Genomic DNA, 20673 nt, shown 5'->3' on the forward strand with positions numbered 1-20673 from the left:
AACAACGTCACGGGAGATATAGATACGCCCAGTTGCAACTTCAAGACATTTGTAGCCTTTGTGAAGATTGTTGTAACCAATGAATACACACTGAGTCGAACAAAACTCAAGTTTGTGGCGATTATAGGGTCGTAGGTTTGGATAACATGCACACCCAAAGATTTTCAGGGAGTTATAGTCAGATTTTTGATGAAACAGTTTCTCTAGAGGAGTGGTATTTCCAATGACTCTACTAGGCAATCGATTGATGAGATAGGTGGCAGTGATGAACGCATCATCCCAATATTTCAATGGCATGGAGGCATGAGCAAGTAAGGAGAGACCAACTTTGACAATGTGATGATGCTTTCTTTCAGCTGAACCATTTTGTTGGTGAGCATGTGGACGAGAGACATGATGTGTTATGCCCATGTCTCGGAAGAAGGAGTTGAGTTTCTTATACTCCCCTCCCAAGTCACTTTGGACCGTGAGAATTTTTGTATCAAATTGTCTTTCGACAAGTTTCTGAAATTCTTGGAAGACAGAGTAAACTTCAGACTTAAACCTGAGCAAGTATATCCAAGTGAATTTAGTGTAATCATCAATGAAACTGACATAATATTTCTTTCTACCAAAAGAATCTCTTGCATGACCCCATACATCACTGAAGATAAGTTCTAAAGGAGCTTGAGACACACTAGTGGACTTAGGATAAGGAAGTTGGTGACTCTTGGCACATTGACAAGCATCACAAACAGACTCTTCATGTTGACTATGGGACAATAACAGATTTCCTTTATTCACTACTTGCTTAACTATGATTGATGAGGGATGTCCTAATATTTGATGCCATCTTGCCAAGGAGGGCGTGAAAGCGGAGTAGACTTGACGACGATGACGACTGAGAGCTCCGGATGTGATGGGGTAGAGGCCTCCAATGCATCTACCATGGTAGATGAGTTCCCTCATTGCCCGATCCTTAATAAAAAAATTGGATCAGTTTCAAAGAAAACATTATTATCATTGGTAAGACGAGACATAGAGGCAAGATTTTTATCGGCTTGTGGGACATGTAAGACATATTTCAGAAGAAGATCACGTTTGCAAGTGGGGGAATTAATCAAAGTCTGACCAATGTGATGGATTTGCATACCTCCGCCGCTTACAGTGTGGACCTGATCACCTCCTAGGTATTTTTCCCGGAGAGCTAGCTTTTCAAGCTCACTGGTGACATGATCTGTGGCTCCAGAGTCGGCATACCAGACGGTGCCGTCGTCTCCTCCTTGCTCCCGAACAGCGACAGCAACAAGGCGTGTATCAGGTATGTAGCTCTCATCATACCTGTGCCAGCACTCGAACACCTCATGGCCCGATTTCTTGCATAGTTGGCAGCGAGGCCACCTGTTCGAGGAGGACAGCTGCATCTGGTTGTAGCCGCCATTGCCACCACCAGAACGGTTGTTCTGGTATCCATCGGTGCCGTGCCCGCGTCTAGTGTTGCCGTTGGCACGACCGTAGCCCTGCTGACCGCGCCCATGACCGCCTCGCCCGCGAGAGATAGCATTGACAAAGGATTGGCGAGTGTGGAGGCCGTGAAGGAGGTTGATGCGGGCATCAAAGGAAAGGAGTTGGCTGTACAACTCATGTACCGTGATAGGTTCCACTGGAGCAGCAAGGGTGGAGACAACCGGGTTGTAGTTGAGGTCAAGTCCCGCGAGGATGTGAGAGGTGATTTCTGCAGCAGAAAGAGGAGGGCATGCACATGCGATCTCGTCGGTGAGTGCTTTTACCTTGGCGAGATAGTCTGTCATGCTCGAGTTGCCCTTGTCGAGGTTGCGAAGCTCGATCCTGGTGTCGATGGACTGAGCCTGCGTCTACACCGCAAAGGTGGCATGGATCGATGCCCACACCTTGGCCGGTGTCTGAAGCGTGACGACTTGGGCAAGGATCTCGCGGGAGAGAGATCCCATCAAGTATCCTTGAAGTTGCTGCTGTTGCGCATACCAGAGGGTGCGCGCCATGTTGACGAACTGCTCCTCCTTGCCGTCAGTGGTGACGGTGATGGTGGCCGGCGGCACAGGGCTCGTCGGGTCGAGGTAATGTTGCATCTGTGCGCCTTTGATCTGAGGCAGCACGATGGCTTTCCACAGGAGAAAATTGCTCCTGGTAAGCTTCTCTTGGGGAGGAGGGCCGAGGGTACTCATGGTGTCGGTTTGGGTAGATGGGTTCGACATTGGGGCTAGATGCGATCTATGTGCGATCTAGGAGGAATAGGCTCTGATGATCATATGAGGAAGCGTATCTCCACCCATAGGTGGCCGCGAGATTTTATAGAAGGGGCGACAGCCTGCCTTGGCGTACAAGTTGAGGAAGATCGCTAGGATACATCGGGTACAAGAGATCAAGAGAGACACACGATATGGAGGATATACTAACCGAATAATAGAAAGAAATCTCTAGGACTCTATTTTATCTTATGTTTAACATGGGATTGGAGTACAGAACGATGCTTCCAAATATGAAGATCTGTCCGGGGACGAAAACATCCTTGTTGAGGATCTCCTCGATGATGACTAAGTGTGCCATCGATCCTTCCGGCGATCCAATCAGCAGAACTCTCAATGAAAGCACTAATGTCGGTGTTAAAACCGGCAGATCTTGGGTAGGGGGTGCCGAACTGTGGACCTTGGACCGATGGATTGCAGGAGAAAAAGGTGAGACTGTATTTACCCAGGTTCAGGCCCTCTTGAGGAGGTAAAACCCTACATCATGCTTGATTACATTGATGTGGATGATGATTACAGAGTTGATCTACCTCGAGATCGTATGAGTGAAACCCTAGACAAGTCAACCTGCCCACATGGATGAGGGCCTATATATGGTTTATATAGCCACAAGGGGATCTAAGGTTACATACAACCGGCCTCGAGCTGAGGGCGGATGGACCGACATAGTATACCTTACTTGGACGTCACGTCGGTGTTCGGTGCTTTCCTCCTTGTATACGAGATGACCACACAGTCCGACGTCCAATTACTACGACCCATTAGGCCGGCCTAGTTGGAAATATGTCCTAGAGGCAATAATAAAATAGTTATTATTAAATTTCCTTGTTCAAGATAATCGTTTATTATCCACGCTAGAATCATATTGATTGGAAACTCAAATACATGTGTGGGTACATAGACAACACATTGTCCCTAGTAAGCCTCTAATGGACTAGATCATTGATAAAATATGGTCAAGGTTTTCTGACCATAGACATGAGTTATTATTTGATAACGGGATCACATCATTCTCTCAATTTAGTGCTACTATTTTCTGATCTAGTCAATTTAGTGCTACTGTTTTCTGCATGTCAAGTATATGCTCCTATGACTATGAGATCATGCAACTCCCGGACACCGGAGGGATGCCTTGTGTGTATCAAACGTCACAATGTAACTGGGTGACTATAAAGGTGCTCTACAGGTATCTTCGAGGGTGTCTCTTGGGTTGGCGTGAATCTGACTAGGTTTTGTCACTCCGTCTGACAAAGAAGTATCTCTGGGACCACTCGGTAATACAACATCACAATGAGCTTGCAAGCAATGTGACTAAGAAGTTGGTCACGAGATCATGTATTATGGAACGAGTAAAGAGACTTGTCGGTAACGAGATTGAGCAAGGTATGGAGATACCGACGATCGAATCTCGGGCAAGTAACATACCGATGGACAAAGGGATTAGCATATGGGATTGATTGAATCCTTGACATTGAGGTTCAACTGATGAAAGATCTTCGTAGAATGTGTAGGAACCAATATGGGCATCCTGGTCCCGCTATTGGTTATTGACCGGAGAGTGTCTCGGTCGTGTCTACATAGTTCTCGAACCCGCAGGGTCTATACACTTAAGGTTCGGTGACGATATAAGCATAATTGAGTCATAGTTTTGGTGACCGAAGGTTGTTCGGAGTCCCAGAAGAGATCCTGGACGTGACGTGGAACTACGGAATAGTCCGGAGGTGAAGATTGATATATAGGATGAAGGTCATCGGAGTCCGGAAGTGTTCTAAGGTGTACCGAGGGATTCACGGAGTACCGAAGGGGGTTTCAGGAGGCCCCGAAAATTGTTGGGGGGCCTCATGGGCCAAGGAGAGGGGGCACCGGAGCCCATCAGGGGGCTGGGCGCAGCCCCTCTCCCCAACCCACTTCAGCCGAAGGGGGGTGGGCTTCTCCTTGGGGCGCCACCAGTCCAACTTGGGTGGCAAGGCACCCAAGTGGGAGGGGCCATCCAACCCTAGCCGCCGCCTCTCCCCTCCCTTGGCCACCGGACCCTAAGGGGAAACCCTAGGGCGCCCTCCCCTCTCCCTTCCCCAAATATATAGAGAGGTAGAGAGAGGGCAGCCACACGACAATCTGGCCGCGGTGCTGCACCACCTCTCCCTGGTAGTTTCTCTCCTCCAAAACCCCACGACAAAGCCATGCTCAGCTGTCACCACCAACACCTCACCACGCTGTTGTGCTGCCGAAGGACTCGAGCTACTACTTCACCATCGCTCGCTGGATCGAGGAGGTGAAGACGTCACCAAGCTGTACGTGTGTTGAACACGGAGGTGCCGTCCGTTCCGCACTTGATCGGGAGATCAAGGGACGGTTCCTGATTGGATCGCGAAGACGTACCACTACATCAACCGCGTTCTCGAACGCTTCCTCTTAGCGATCTACAAGGGTATGTAGATTGAAACTCTTCTCTCGTAGATGGTCATCATCATGGATAGATCGTATTTGCACGTAGGAATTTTTTTGTTTCCCATGCTGATGACCCACAAGTGTAGGCGATCTATCATAGTCCTTTCGATAAGAGTGTCGAACCCAACGAGGAGCAGAAGGATCTGACAAGTGGTTTTCAGCAAGGTATTCTCTGCAAGCACTGAAATTATCGGTAACAGAAAGTTGTGTGATAAGATGATTCGTAGCAGGTAACAAGTAACAATAGTAACAACGATGCAGCAAGGTGGCCCAATCCCTTTTGTAGCAAGGGACAAGCCTGGACAAACTCTTATAGGAGGTAAAGCGCTCCCGAGGATACATGGGAATTTCCATCAAGCTAGTTTTCATCATGTTCATATGATTCGCGTTCGCTACTTTGATAGTTTGATATGTGGGTGGGCCGGCACTTGGGTACTGCCCTTACTTGGACAAGCATCCCACTTATGATTAACCCCTCTCGCAAGCATCCGCAACTACGAAATAAGAATTAATACAAAGTCTAACCATAGCATTAAACTAGTGGATCCAAATCAGCCCCTTACGAAGCAACGCATAAACTAGGGTTTAAGCATCTGTCACTCTAGCAACCCATCATGTACTTACTACTTCCCAATGCCTTCCTCTAGACCCAAATAATGGTGAAGTGTTATGTAGTCGACGTTCACATAACACCACTAGAGGAAAAACAACATACAACACATCAAAATATCGAAGGAATACCAAATTCACATGACTACTTATAGCATGACTTATCCCATGTCCTCAGGAACAAAAGTGACTACTCAGAAAGCATAATCATATTCATGACCAGAGAGGTAATGAGTAGCATCAAGGATCTGAACATATAATCTTCCACCAAGTAATCCAACTAGCATCAACTACAAAGAGTAATTAACACTACTAGCAACCTTACAAGTACCAATCGGAGTCGCGAGGTGGAGATTGGTTACAAGAGATGAACTAGGGTTTGGAAAAGAGATGGTGCTGATGAAGATGTTGATGGTGATGAGTCCCCTCTGATGAGAGGAGTGTTGGTGATTACGATGGCGATGATTTCCCCCTCTGGAAGGGAAGTTTCCCAGGCAGGACGACCCTGCCGGAGCTCTAGATTGGTTTTGCTCAAGTTCCACCTCGTGGCGGCGGCGATTCCTCCCGAAAGTCTCTTCTCGATTTTTTCTGGAACGAAACCCTTCTTGTAGCAAAATAGGGGGCCAGAGGGCCACCAGGGAGCCCACAAGCCCCCTAAGCCCGGCCAGGGGGAGGCCGTGCCTAGCAGGCTTGTGGCCTCCTAATGGCTCCCCTCTGGTACTTCTCCGGCCCAGTATTTTTTTATAAATTCCAAAATAAATTCTCGTTGATTTTCACGGCTTTTGGAGTTGCGCAGAATAGGTATCTCAAACTTGCTCCTTTTTCAGGCCAGAATTCCAACCGTCGGCATTCTCCCTCTTCATGTAAACCTTGCAAAATAAGAGAGAAAAGGCATAAGTATTGTACCGTGAAGTGTAATAACAGCCCAAAAAGCGATAAATATCAACATGAAAGCATGATGCAAAATGGACGTATCACATGCAATGTTCCCCAACAGGCCTCTACGAAGCGAGCTGACTACCTGAGGACCCCTTAATCCCGGACACCCTCACCGTGCGCTCTACCTCGGATATCATGACCCGAGAGCCAAATGCACAACCATAACCCCCTCCTCTAAGGTAGTGTAGGATGTGACGACACTGATCGCGATCGCAAGCGACAACTCCTATTTAATTGGGCGAAGATGGCATCGTGGTGATGATGAGGGGCCGCCAATCCGCACGTAGCGGTTGTGTGGCGGGGGCGACGCTTGCTCGTCCTTCATGCCACTGAGGTGCTGGGGAGGACGTCGGCTCCCGATTCACGCGGCCGCTAATGTGGAAGGTGCGATTGCGCGATGGGAACGCCGACTCATCCTTCACCTATCGAGCGGGGATGTCGGCTCCCTTTTCATGCATACTTGCGGTGAAGACGGTGGCTCCTCCGACGACAATGATGGCGTTGGGCCCATCTGATGGATCGAACACTTTGTAATGATCTCCATTTGATGGACGAATTCTTCGCCCGTCAGAGCCATCTCCGAGAGGATATGGGTCGCTGTTGCGGTTGGTCCTCCCCGTCGTCGGAAGAGAAGACTATCTTCTCCTTGCCGGAGGAGCGGGCCAAATGGGTGCAGATGGTCCCGGAGAGCGAGGGCAGCGATGGCATGATCGGAATGAACATGGAATTCCACCAGTGCCGCCTACCGGCGCAGGGAACCATGACTTCGACATTGCCGCTCCGGGAGGAGAAAGGGCTCCGTGAGGTGACGGGGAAGGGGAGGGGAGGGGGGGGGGGGGGTAAGAGGACCGTGTTCGGGGAGGGGAATCCGGCTCTGTGCGTGCCGACACACTGCTTAAATAGTCGCGGCGAGGCCACGCGAAGGGGTGGTCAGCCCGCTTCAATGGGGCGCAAAGGCTATAAATTACTCATCCATGTATATCATAGCATATAATTAATGCAAATATACATACAAGTATACATGTACACATAGATATACGGTGGAGCTGTTGAAAAGTTACAAAATTTGGGAAGGAACATCTGGGCAGCAACAAGAATAAAAAATCTTTGAAAACAAAAATATATGTATCAAAAATAATAATAAATGAAGTCCCAATGGATTCAATTAATGGGCCCTGTAAGGAGTAGTGGTAGACCGGCTCCGGCTGACCAACGCTTCCTTGGTGCGTTCCACGATCAGGCAGCAGCTGGATGGTCAGTACTGCGGCAGGCTGCACTCTGGGCCGGGCTTCTTGTTGTCCCTGTAGTCGACGCAGTAGTCGTAGATCCTGTGATATTTCTGCAGCCACAGCATCTTGCCCCGCTGCTCGTCGGTGAGGCCGGCGCAGTTCTGCTGCCGCCCGCCGTGGCCGAAGGCCCCGGCGCAGCCGTAGACGCAGGAGTCGCTTCCGTCGCAGGGACAGACGTCGAGGACCATGTCGCGGTAGCCGGCGACGAAGGGCGCCTTGGACCAGTCGGCCTTGACGCGGCCGCCCTGCGTAGCCCAGTCCTCCGCCGACCAGATGCTGGAGTAGCCGAACATGGGCCGCTTGATCGGGTAGGCAATGCCCTTGTCACGGTAGTTGCGGAACACCCGGATGGGGACGTCGTCCACGTACCAGACGATCATGCACGGCGTCCAGGAGATGGTGTAGGCGTGGAAGTCGGCCGTGGGGTCGAACCACGGCACGAACTGCATCTCCTTCTTGCCCACGCCGTCGGCGAAAACGTTGGTGTGCAGCGTGTAGGGCTGCCCCGTCTCGTTCCCCAGGAACTCGAAGTCGATCTCGTCATGGTCAGCCCCCACAGACGATGTCTGAATTATTTGCAATCAATCCATTATATATCGATGCACACACACAATGAGCATTGCAGTACAAGCTCGTCGTAAGTATAGGTAATTAAGCACGATAGGATAGATACGTACGTAGTATGTGGTGACGGTGCCCGCCGAGTTCCCCGGGACGAGCTTGATGAGGGTGGACACGCTGCCGTAGATGAACTGCTTCTTCGTCTGCAACAAGCAGCCGGAGGAGTTGCTCTTCAGGGACATGGTCAGGCCGTGGCCGTCCTCGGAGAAGGCCGCGTTCTCGGGGTTCCACTTGATGTCGCAGTTGTCCCGGAAGCTCGCACCGGCCAGGCCGACGGCCGTCGCCGCCACCGCCACAAGGAGGAGCGCCCTCCCCGAGCTCACCATCTTCTCTTGGTTTCCCCCTCTCTCCTACTTATTTGTGGTGGTGTAGGAAGTGTATGTGAAGAAGACTTGATGAAAATGCAGAGGGGGGACGGATCTTTATATAATCGTCTCTGTGTTGCAGATCTGTGCTCATTATTTTTCAGTCAAAAGCAAGTTTCTGGTGCGCACGTCGTAGTAGTAGTACGTAGCTGGGTTACTTACTTAGCGCCATGTCTTAATATTCTCTTCAGGTTGCATGTACGAGTGCCTGTTGTCGGCTTATCATACTGTTTTTAATTGATTATATCAGCTGGAAATAGTCTTTGACGTGCTTAGTGGCCAGCACAACGATGTTCCGTACTTCCATTTGGTTGCATACCAAACTGATGAGATGTGATACCAAGTCATTAGATGAGGGACACCCCGTCGAATTCAGGGGGTGTTAATTAGGAGGGGTCAGTTAATTAGAAGAGTAAAAACAGGACAACTCAGCACATAACTGACGTAAAAAATCAGCATGTAAGATCGTTTAGATCACTAAAATACAGATGGAGTACATGCTTAGAACATCTCTAGCAGACTCCGTAAACTGGTCAAATTCGTAAAAAAAAGAGGTGTTTATAGTTTCAATCGAAAAAACGGCGCGGAACAGACCCCATAAAACTTGTTTGATCCGTAATTTTTTTAAGGGGGCACGATAAATCCATCCGCGCGCGAAAACCTTATATGTGCAGTTTTGGAGGCAGTATACAGTTCAACCCATAAACTGGTCAAACCTCGTCGGAGCAAACGCGCCGCCGCGAAACTGGCCGGAATCTACCTGGAACTCATCGGAATCCGTCGCCGCATGTCAGAAGAAGCCGCCGCACGCCAGAATTTGTCGCCACCGGTCCAAATTGCGGTCAGCTCGACCTCCACTGCCGAGACAAGGTCGTCCACGGGCAGGATGGAGCAGGCTACCGGCGGCCCGAATCAGGTGGGGCGGCACCGAAGAAGAGCGGGGCAAGGTGGGGGAGCTTGCGCGGCCACGACGAAAAAGGTTCGCGCGGCGACGGATTGCGTCGAGCTCAATCGGGGACGGGCAGTGCCGAGCTCAATCAGGGACGGGCGACGCAGGACTCTTCCACCGCATGCATGGCCGGAAACGGACGGACTCTTCCACCGCATGCATGGCCGGAAACGGACGGCGCTAGGACGAGGCGGGGGCGAGGCGGGCGGCACCGGGGCTAGGCATGACGTGCCTGGAGACGGCTCGCCGAGACGGAAGGAAAAGAGAGAAAAAAAACTATAGTAAAATGCAATTCTATTTACGGGGTCTCTTCTGTTCGGGACAATTTTCATAGAAACAACCTCATTGAACACATGTATGCTCAGGACATAACCTTGATAGAAGATGAAAATGACAGGGTAGTGCTTCTTCAGTTTTTCTGTTCTCAACTACAAACTGAAAGATTGTCAAATATTCAACATTCATAAGGAATCGTCATTCAGATTGAGCATTTGTACGGGATTCGTCCAATCTTGTAACGTAATTAACTCAAGTGGTAAAGCCCCAACCTTGTAACGTAATTAACATAATAGAGGATAAAGGATCCGTTTCCGACCGGACCCTATTAATCAAAACAAAGAAACTGAGACTACTGCTCACTTCACCAGTCGACAGTAGCCTCGGGGACTATACCCAGCGGGTGTGCTCAACGCGCCCCCACTCGAAAGATGGAAGAAAGAAAATGGCTCCGCACCCTATTAGACTGTCAAACATACAAAGAAAAAAATACTACCGTCGACTGACACAGTCGATGATAGCCTCGGGGACTACACTCAGTGGATGCGTTCAGCACGCCCCCACTAACATCCAGTGGGTGTGCCCCTGGGCATGCCCACTCAGGATTCCTACTAAGGATCAGATTCAAAAATAAAGACGTGTGTAAAGGACTTACCCGAATGTTCTTTGTCACGGCTTCACTCGCGTCGTACGCCTCCTTCAATCGCCCAACCATCACTTCCAGCTGAGCCAAGGCCTCCTTGCGCGCCCCCTCCTGGTCCTCCGGGGTATGGTGGAGCTGGAAGATGTTGTGATCCTTAGGGTCAAATGATGAAGTGGTAAGCTGATATTGTCCTACTAACGGCCCATCCGAAGCGACCTCCTGCACCACATGACTCTTGGCCTTGATGCTCACTCGGCTAGGAGTCGGAGCCTGCTTCAGCACTTCTCTAGTTGCATAAGGGACATCAGCGTCGAGTTCAGTCACGTCCTGCGACTCTGCACACGTCCACAAGACAGTCCAAAGACCACTTGAATATCCAAAGCCCAAATTTCAATGAATTGGTGGAAAAGCTCAAGCGTTACCTTTCAATAAAGCGACATCAACATCAGCTCTACCTTTGTCAGAGGTCTTGGGATCCAGTGAAGCAATCGAAGTATCAGGCCTACAACAGAAACAACAAAGCCCGATCACCACTCGCAAGACAATATTCAAACCAGGACAAACCACCCAGTAAAGATACTTCATCGAAGCCACATGCACGTCGAACTTGATGCGCGACAGAACGGCCTTACGAGACTTGGAGCTCGAGATCTTGGGTTGCTTGGTGGCCTGCTCCGGCAGCGCCTCGGGTTTGCTCCAACCCCGCTTGGAGCTGCGAGTCGGCATGGCCGATGCACTCGGCTTCACCATCAATGGAGTCTTAGGGCCGCATGTGCGGACTTAAGGGTCCTGGCACGCCTTGGAACGGGTCTTGACCTAGACTTCGTCAGACGGAGAAGATTACGCCTCGTCTCCACACTCCTCCTCGCTCTCCTCCTCCTCCTCATCGTCGCCTTCATCGTCTTCATGGTACTCCAAGCCCTCCGGGAGCTCGGCATCCTGGTTTTCTGTGTCACTCTCCACGTCAATGGGCGAGTGGTCAATTGCCGGTATGGAACTGACCAGCCCTGTGAAAGCCTGCCGAATGAAGGAAGCAAAATCACAAATGGGAGTTGAAACAACGAAGAGATCCACTTGGTACATATGCTCGACAACTTATCTCATTCGGTTGATTGTCCGCCGCAAAGGAAGCACATGCGTGGAGCCCCTGGGGTTATCACTCAGTGGGTTAATGGCCTTGAGTTTGTTCTCCACTGCCTCTTCCCCTAGCTCCTCAGGATGGACTCGAGTCGGATCATCCAGCCCTTCATATTTCCACATTGGGTGCACTCTGGCCTGAAGAGGCTGGATCCTACGCTAGAGGTCTCCATCATGTTCACGCCCTTCCGGATCAAGGAAACAACCGTTATCATCAAGATATCTTCGTCGGTAGGTAGGGGCCGGGTGGATCCTATCAACAGTATAGGCCGGTAGGCCCGAGTGACCCTCGCCGACTGGGACGTCTCGGCAATAAAACCAAGAGTCATGTCACTTCTTCACCGAGTCCGGGAAACTCATCTAGGGGAAGCTACTCTTGCCCCTGAGTGGAATGCCTAAGCCACCACAAAGCTACGCTACATTGGTTCTTCTCCCCGAGGAGGGAGACTTCTTCATGGTCATCACTCGACACGTGAACAGGCGCTTGAATAAACCCCAATGCGGGTGGAACCCGAGGAAGTTCTCACACAAAGACACGAATGCGGCTAGATACGAGACAGCATTGGGGGCAGGTGATGGAGCTGAGCTCTGAAGAAAGCAAGAAACGCTCTGAAAAAGGTTACAGAGGTAGAGAAAAACCTCTCTTGATGTGGGTCACCAAGAGCACTCGCTCATTGTTCTGGGACGCCGGATGTATCTCTTCGTCCCCGGGCAGTCGCCAGCTTCCCTGGCCGATCAAGCCTTCACCCTCCAGCTCCAGCAACCACCCCTCCGAGACTTGGGTCGGCATCCAGTAGCCATGGATCCATCCTCGCGGGAGCACTCCGGCGCTCGAGGAAGATCCACACGACCCTTTCTTGGGCCGCTCGGCCTTCGACGTTGCTCCCTTCCCCATGCTAGGCGACGGAGAGGTCGGGGTCGGGAATCGATGGGGGCAGCCGGCGGCTCTTGTTCTTGGTGGCAACAGGAGGAAGCGGAAATGGAAAGAACCTGATTCTGAGGCGCGGTCTCCTCTACCTTCCACCTCGCGTCTTAAATACCCAACGGGGAATTCCCCATCAAGAATATCTGAATTATCCCGAGGATGACGTGCAGTGTAGCATGACAGCGACATCATAGGCGTGGAAATCGAGGCGTCAACCCACTACTTCCACTACCTGCGTCTCCACCAAAACCGCCGCCCACGCGCGCGCTCCCTCAATTCAAAAGTTGCAGAAAAAACCGTCCCGCCTCATATCCCGAATGGATTACGTATCCAGGGCGTGTGACGAGGTGAGCCGAATGCTCTTTTCGCTCGTCCCCCGCGGGACCCCGATCATTTAGGAAATCAGTGAGGACGACCTGATCGTCCTTGCCTCAATGCGAGAGGGATCCATCCCAACTCGCTGATTGAGCACGTAGAGTTCAGAGCTCTCGTTCGCCCAACTCGTGGAATCTATCTTTCTGAAAGATAGTAGATCACTACCGACTGCGGGCATACCTGTATGACCGAGCAGTAGGAATACGTCACTCTTGAATCTGTGGAGGTATGCCGAGAGTCCGAATGACGCAACCTCGAGCTACAGCCCAAGAATCTCCAAAACACCGAAGACAGCGAAGGGAGTCATTCACTCGGTCTGCAAAACCTCAACCGATTCGGGGGCTTCTAATGGGGTTCTACATTAGGGGTAGGCCTACGGACCTGCTTCCCTAGGCCCACCGAGGACCCCTTTCGCACATCAGTGTCCTTAAAGTCACCGGTGTAGCCTCGACCTCACTCGGTTCAGCAACCGTCACTCGGCCTGCCTAGAGTCAATCGGATCACCTTGTGTCAGTCGGATGCATCCTGGCACTCAGACCACCGCAAGGAGAAGGCACCGAAGAGGCTGCAACGGCTAAGGACTTAATCCATCACATGAAGTGCAGTGAAGGCTCGCGTTACCAGTAACGTCGAGAGTTATAGGTGTTGTTTCTACTAACTTCCCTATTTATTAGCATTAATTACCTCGTAATGAAGCTCGGCCGGTCGTGGCATGTACTATATAAGCCACTCCCGGGCTCCAGCTCAAGGGTTCAGCACCTTGTATTCTTTCATACTCCATAAGCAAACATCAGCCTCGAGACGTAGGGTTGTTACCACTTCCGAGTGGGGCCTAAACTCGTACATCCGAGTGTATCCAGTGCGCCTAGTTAGAATTCGCCCCCTTGTTCGTATCCCTAGGTACTATTGTCAGGGTCATTCCCATGACAGAGAGTGCCACCAAAGGAGCAAGACAAGGGCAAGGACGTGGTCCCACCCTCATAGGTGTTGCTCGTCCAGGTGACGCGTGTCCAGAGCCTTGGCACGGGCATTGCCCAACCAAAGGATCCCCTGGCGGCAAGCGCCGGCTATGGCCGCTGCCATGAGGTGGGAGGGCCAACCAACGTCTGCAAGGTGATTATGCCCCCCCCCTCTGGAGACCATACCTATGCCGCTGGACTTCATAAAGCACTTCTCATTGGTGCCACAGCGGTTCGAGATAAAGACGAACACTGGTTGCTCCTGGAGGGTGAATGTCCGGCTATTGAATGGTAGGGTCACCCTCGATTAGGGCTGGGCCAGCTTCGCCATTGCCCATCAGATCAAGATAGGCTTCATGGTGACCTTCAATTTGCTCACTTCTGGCATGCTGAAGTTCATCATGTTCAATGATGATGAAATTAAAGTGGTGACCAGGTGCGGGAAGCACGATGATGTCTTCGTCGTGAACCCCTAAGACAACCTCGACTTGCTCGAGGTGCTTTACTATAGTATTGAACTGCTATTTTTGAACTGATCTGTTATGTGTGGCATAATATTTATATCTGCTCTACGTTTTGTTATATGTGTTTTTCCTGAGGCAGTTATGTGCTCGTAACCTCAGCTCCGTGTTGAAGAGGTTACCAGACAACTGACGGTGCATACCACCAAACAACAGGTTGTGTGTTTGCGCATTCACAAGAGGGCAACCAAACAACATGCCTAGAGGGAAACCCAAGCAACCAAGAGTATTTGCATGCAACCAAACTAAATGCATATGTTAGTTTTGTGTATGTTTTACCTCAGCCAAGCCTTGTTTACCCAGACTTCATGGAACAGTCCCAGCAACTACGCCTACCAAACACGTACATAGATTATTGTTGTTGTGGTGTCATGTAGCCCTAAAAAGAGAGTTGTGTTGTCGTGTAGTTGTGTTTAACCTTACCTGATTCTTTATTGGGTTTCGCTCTTTAGTTCATGCAAGCACCCAATCCCGCCCTATCACTAGTGGAAAACGGGCCTTTGGCCTGGACCCTTTAGTCCCGGCCTCCATCTGGGCCGGGACTAAAGGCCCGGCCACGTCGCCCAAAATCGCAATGCCGCCCACGAGGCTTTTGTCCCGGCCGGTAAGGAGCCTTTAGTCCCGGTTTGTGTCTCAAACCGGGACTAAAGGGCTATGCGGTGTGCAGCCCGCATGTGCGCCACCTTTAGTCCCGGTTTGTGTCTCAAACCGGGACTAAAGTCCTCTGCCTATATATATTGGCCACAGCCCCCCTCTCCCCTCTTCCTTGCATTTTTCTTGGATGGAAGAGTGTGGGTGTGTGCTAGCTCTCCATTTTTCTTGGATGCACTAGAGGTGTTTGTTGAAATGTGTGTTAGAGCGATGCCGCTTCAGTTCACCGAACACAACTACGATATGAGATGCCCGAGCCACGCTTAAACCTCTTCCTCTTTATTTCTACTTATTCTAAAAGGTTAGCAACTATATTTCCTCGTATAGACCGTGCGGTACTAATTTTTAGGATCGTGATTGTATTTGATATACTGTCGTATAACGCAGATGAGCCATCCATGGATGTACGGTGATCGATGCACAGCCGCTTACAGTGAAGGCGTGCATTCTTTTCGAGATGCAGCCGATGCGAACAAGCATGGTGGTGGCTATTTGTTTTGTCCATGTGTTGAATGTCGGAATGAGAAGGATTACACTTCCTCAAGAGTCATTCAGAGCCACCAGCTTCGGTCCGGTTTTATGTCGGGCTATAATGTTTGGACCAAGCACGGAGAAAGAGGGGTTATGATGGAAGACGACGATGAAGAAGAAGAGAACGATGATGACAACTACCGATCTATGTTCCCTGAGTATGCTGATACCGCAATGGAAGACAATGAAGAAGAAGATCAGGATGAAGAACGGGAACCACATGAGCCCGCTGATGATCTTGGCCGGGTCATTTCTGATGCACGACGAGGTTGCGACACAGAAAAGGAGAGGTTGCAGTTCGAGCAGATGTTACAGGACCACAACAAATTGTTGTACCCAACTTATGAAGATGGCCAGAAGAAGCTGGGTAGCACACTGGAATTGCTGAAGTGGAAGGCAGAGACCGGTGTGACTAACTCGTCATTCGAAAAGTTGCTGGTACTAATGAAGAAGATGCTTCCAAGAAAGAACGAATTTCCCGCCAGCACGTACGAAGCAAAGAAGCTTGTCTGCCCTCTAGGATTAGACGTGCAGAAGATACATGCATGCCCTAATGACTGCATCCTCTACCGCAGTGAGAAGTACGAGAATATGGATAAATGCCCGGTATGCACTGCATTGCGGTATAAGATCAAAAAAGATGACCCTGGTGATATTGAGGCCGAGCCACCCAGGAAGAGGGTTCCTGCCAAGGTGATGTGGTATGCTCCTATAATACCACGGTTGAAACGTCTGTTCAGAAATAAAGATCATGCGAAGTTGTTGCGATGGCACATGGAAGATCGTATGAAAGACGATAAGTTGAGGCACACCGCTGATGATCGGCAGTGGAGAAAAATCAAGAGAGAGTTCCCGAGATTTGCAGGTGACGCAAGGAAATTATGGTTTGGTCTGAGTACAGATGGCATGAATCCTTTTGGGGAGCAGAGTTGCAGTCACAGCACCTGGCCCGTTACTCTATGTATCTACAACCTTCCTCCTTGGTTGTGCATGAAGCGGAAGTTCATTATGATGCCAGTGCTTATCCAAGGTCCAAAGCAACCCGGCAACGATATTGATGTGTACCTAAGGCCATTAGTTGATGAACTTTTACAGCTGTGGGCCGAACCAGGTGTATGTGTGTGGGACAAGCACAAACAAGAGGAATTTGACCTTCGGGCGTTGCTTTTCGTAACCATCAATGATTAGCCTGCTCTTAGTAACATTTTAGGACACTCAAACAAGGGATACAATGCATGCACGCACTGTTTGGATCAGACAGAAAGTATATATCTGGACAAATGTAGGAAGAATGTGTACCCGTACAATCGTCGTTTTCTTCCGCCCAAGCATCCTTAAAGAAAAAAGGCAAGCATTTCAATGGCAAGGTAGAACCCCGGGGGAAGCCTGTCATCCGTACTGGTGCTGAAGTATTTGATATGGTCAAAGATTTAAAAATAATCTTTGGAAAGGGTCCTGGCAGCCAACCTGTTCCTAACGTCCCTGATAAGCGCGTACCCATGTGGAAGAAGAAATCTATATTTTGGGAGCTACCCTACTGGGAAGTCCCTGAGGTCCGCTCGGCAATCGACGTGATGCACCTGACGAAGAATCTCTGTGTGAATATTCTAGGCTTCCTGGGCTTGTATGGGAAGTCAAAAGATACACCGGAAGCACGGGAGGACCAGGAACGTCATAAAGGAAGAGATGGCATGCGTCCAGGGCAGTTTCAAGGGCGTGCCAGCTACGCTCTTACTAAGGAAGAGAAGGAAATCTTCTTTGAAGTCCTTTTCAGTATTAAGGTCCCGACTGGCTTCTCGTCGAATATAAAGGGAATCGTAAATATGAAAGACAAAAAATTCCAAAACCTAAAGTCTCATGACTGCCATGTGCTTATGACGCAATTGCTTCCAATTGCATTGAGGGGAATTCTACCGGAAAATGTTCGCCTGGCAATTGTGAAGGTATGTGCATTCCTCAATGCAATTTCTCAGAAGGTAATCAATCGAGAAAGTCTATCAGGGTTGCAGATTGATGTGGTCCAATGTCTGGTCAGCTTTGAGTTGTTGTTCCCGCCATCCTTCTTCAATATAATGACACACCTCCTAGTTCACCTAGTCGAAGAGATTAGAATTCTCGGTCCTGTGTTTCTACACAATATGTTCCCCTTCGAGAGGTTCATGAGAGTCTTAAAGAAATATGTTCGTAACCGTGCTAGGCCAGAAGGAAGCATCTCCAAGGGCTATGGAACAGAGGAGGTCATTGAGTTTTGTGTGGACTTTCTTCCTGACCTTAAGCCGATTGGTGTTCCTAAATCTTGGTATGAGGGTAGGCTGACAGGAAAAGGCACACTAGGAAGGAAAGCAAAAGTATGTATGGACGAGGATTCTTTCTCTCAAGCACACTACACAGTTCTACACAATTCCATCGTGGTGGCTCCGTATATCGTGAGACACAAGAATATTCTACGCTCCGAAAACCCGGGGAAGGCTGACTCTTGGATTAAAGGGGAACACGAGAAGACTTTCGATAGTTGGTTGCAGACACATCTCATGAATGACGACACCGTTGGAGATCAGCTGTACTGTTTGTCCAGGCCACCATCTTCGACTATATGTACTTTCCAAGGGTATGAGATAAATGGGAATACATTTTACACGGTTGCCCGAGATAAAAAGAGCACCAACCAAAATAGTGGTGTCCGCTTTGATGCAACAGACGAGAATGGGCACTGTTTGGAAACATATTACGGGTACATAGAGGAGATATGGGAACTTGACTATGGACCTACTTTTCAGATCCCTTTGTTTCGGTGCAAATGGGTGAAGCTGACAGGAGGCGGGGTAGTTGTAGACCAAAAGTACGGCATGACAACAGTGGATCTCAACAATCTTGCGTACATGGACGAACCATTTGTCCTAGCCAATGATGTCGCTCAGGTTTTTTATGTGAAGGACATGTCTACAAAAACGAGAAAAAGAAATCAGCAAAAGAAGATATCGTCCGATGAGCCAAAACGCCACATAGTTCTTTCAGGGAAAAGAAACATCGTGGGAGTAGATGACAAGACAGACATGTGAGTAGATTATAATAAGTTTCATGAAATTCCGCCCTTCAAAGTGAAAACTGACCCAAGCATCCTACTGAAGGATGAAGATTCTTCATGGCTACGACCCAGAAGAAAACAGAAATAATAGATAGGAATATTGGTGCAATAATGTAATAATGTATTAAACCTTTTATGTAATGCATGTATGGAATGTACTAAACCTTTTAGTTTTGAATTATTTATTCAATTTCAAACACTTTTCATTTTCATAGTTTTGTCAAATTCTCAAATATGCAAAAAGAATTTTAATAAACCTTTGTAAGAGATGAGTTCTCATTCGAAACCCTGATACGTCGAGAGAGATTGTCCGTTTTGTACATGAAGTGCATCCAGTTTTTGTCGTAGCCCTCTCAACTTTGTAACACATGCTATGTGCGTGAAATGATGATAGCATGCCAACTTTCCACATTTTCAGAGTTCATTTGTAGTGCTTTTCAATTTTAGGGTCAACTAGCCCAAAAAACAAAAGTAAATGCACGAAAAATACCAAATTAAGTCAGAAATTGTTGAAATTTTGTGATGTGCCTTTGAATGGTGCATTTTGAACACACAAATAGTATGGAGTTCAAATAAGTTCAAAAAATTGATATCCCTTTGTAAGAGATAAGTTCTCGTTCGAAACCCTAATACTTCGAGAGAGATTGTCCGTTTTGTACACGAAGTGCATCCAGTTTTTGTCGTAGCCCTCTCAACTTTTTAACACATGCTATGTGGGTGAAATGATGATAGCATGCCAATTTTCAACATTTTTAGAGTTCATTTGTAGTGCTTTTCAATTTTAGGGTCAACTAGCTCAAAAAAATAAGTAAATGCACGAAAAATACCAAATTAAGTCAGAAATTGTTGAAAATTTGTGATGTGCCTTTGAATGGTGCATTTTAAACACACAAAAAGTATGGAGTTCAAATAAGTTCAAAAAATGAAATCCCTTTGTAACAGATGAGTTCTCGTTCGAAACCCTGATACTTCGAGAGAGATTGTCTGTTTTGTACACGAAGTGCATCCAGTTTTTGTTGTAACCCTCTCCACTTTTTGGCACATGCTATGTGGGTGAAATGATAATACCATGCCAACTTTCAACATTTTCAGAGTTCATTTGTAGTGCTTTTCAGTTTTAGGGTCAACTAGCTCAAAAAAAAGTAAATGCACGAAAAATACCAAATGAAGTCAGAAATTGTTTAAATTTTGTGATGTGCCTTTGAATGGTGCATTTTGAACACACAAAAAGTATGGAGTTCAAATAAGTTCAAAAAAATGAAATCCCTTTGTAAAAGATGAGTTCTCGTTCGAAACCCTGATACTTCGAGAGAGATTGTCCGTTTTGTACACGAAGTGCATCCAGTTTTTGTCGTAGCCCTCTCTACTTTTTAACACATGCTATGTGGGTGAAATGATGATAGCATGCCAACTTTCAACATTTTCAGAGTTCATTTGTAGTGCTTTTCAATTTTAGGGTCAACTAGCTCAAAAAAATAGTAAATGCACGAAAAATACCAAATAATAGTTTGGATAGTCAAAATAATTAATTTTGAAAATAGAAAATAGTTTTGAATTATTTATTCAATTTCAAACACTTTCATTATCATAGTTTTGTCAAATTCTCAAATATGCAAAAAGAATTTTAATAAACATAGTTTTTAATTAAAAATAAAAAAATAGTTAATAGTTTGGATAGTCAAAATAATTAATTTTGAAAATAGAAAATAGTTTTGAATTATTTATTCAATTTCAAACACTTTTCATTATCATAGTTTTGTCAAATTCTCAAATATGCAAAAAGAGTTTTAATAAACATAGTTTTTAATTGAAAATAACAAAATAGTTAATAGTTTGGATAGTCAAAATAATTAATTTTGAAAATAGAAAATAGTTTTGAATTATTTATTCAATTTCAAACACTTTTCATTATCATAGTTTTGTCAAATTCTCAAATATGCAAAAGGAATTTTAATAAACATAGTTTTTAATTGAAAATAACAAAATAGTTAATAGTATGGATAGTCAAAATAATTAATTTTGAAAATAGAAAATAGTTTTGAATTATTTATTCAATTTCAAACACTTTTCATTATCATAGTTTTGT

At 47.7% G+C, this 20673-nt stretch overlaps 1 protein-coding gene across 1 annotated transcript; it reads right to left on the minus strand.

Moving 5' to 3' along the window:
* Positions 1–7264: 7264 nt before the first annotated feature.
* Positions 7265–8552, minus strand: LOC123430976 (probable xyloglucan endotransglucosylase/hydrolase protein 12). Its single transcript, XM_045114799.1, has 2 exons — positions 8227–8552; positions 7265–8115 (listed from the first exon to the last, which is right to left on the minus strand). Exons 1-2 carry the CDS (start codon positions 8494–8496, stop codon positions 7516–7518), a joined length of 870 nt encoding a protein of 289 aa, XP_044970734.1. The 5' UTR covers positions 8497–8552; the 3' UTR covers positions 7265–7515.
* Positions 8553–20673: the final 12121 nt, after the last annotated feature.

Source organism: Hordeum vulgare, chromosome 2H, assembly GCF_904849725.1.
Source record: "Hordeum vulgare subsp. vulgare chromosome 2H, MorexV3_pseudomolecules_assembly, whole genome shotgun sequence".
Taxonomy (NCBI): domain Eukaryota; kingdom Viridiplantae; phylum Streptophyta; class Magnoliopsida; order Poales; family Poaceae; genus Hordeum; species Hordeum vulgare.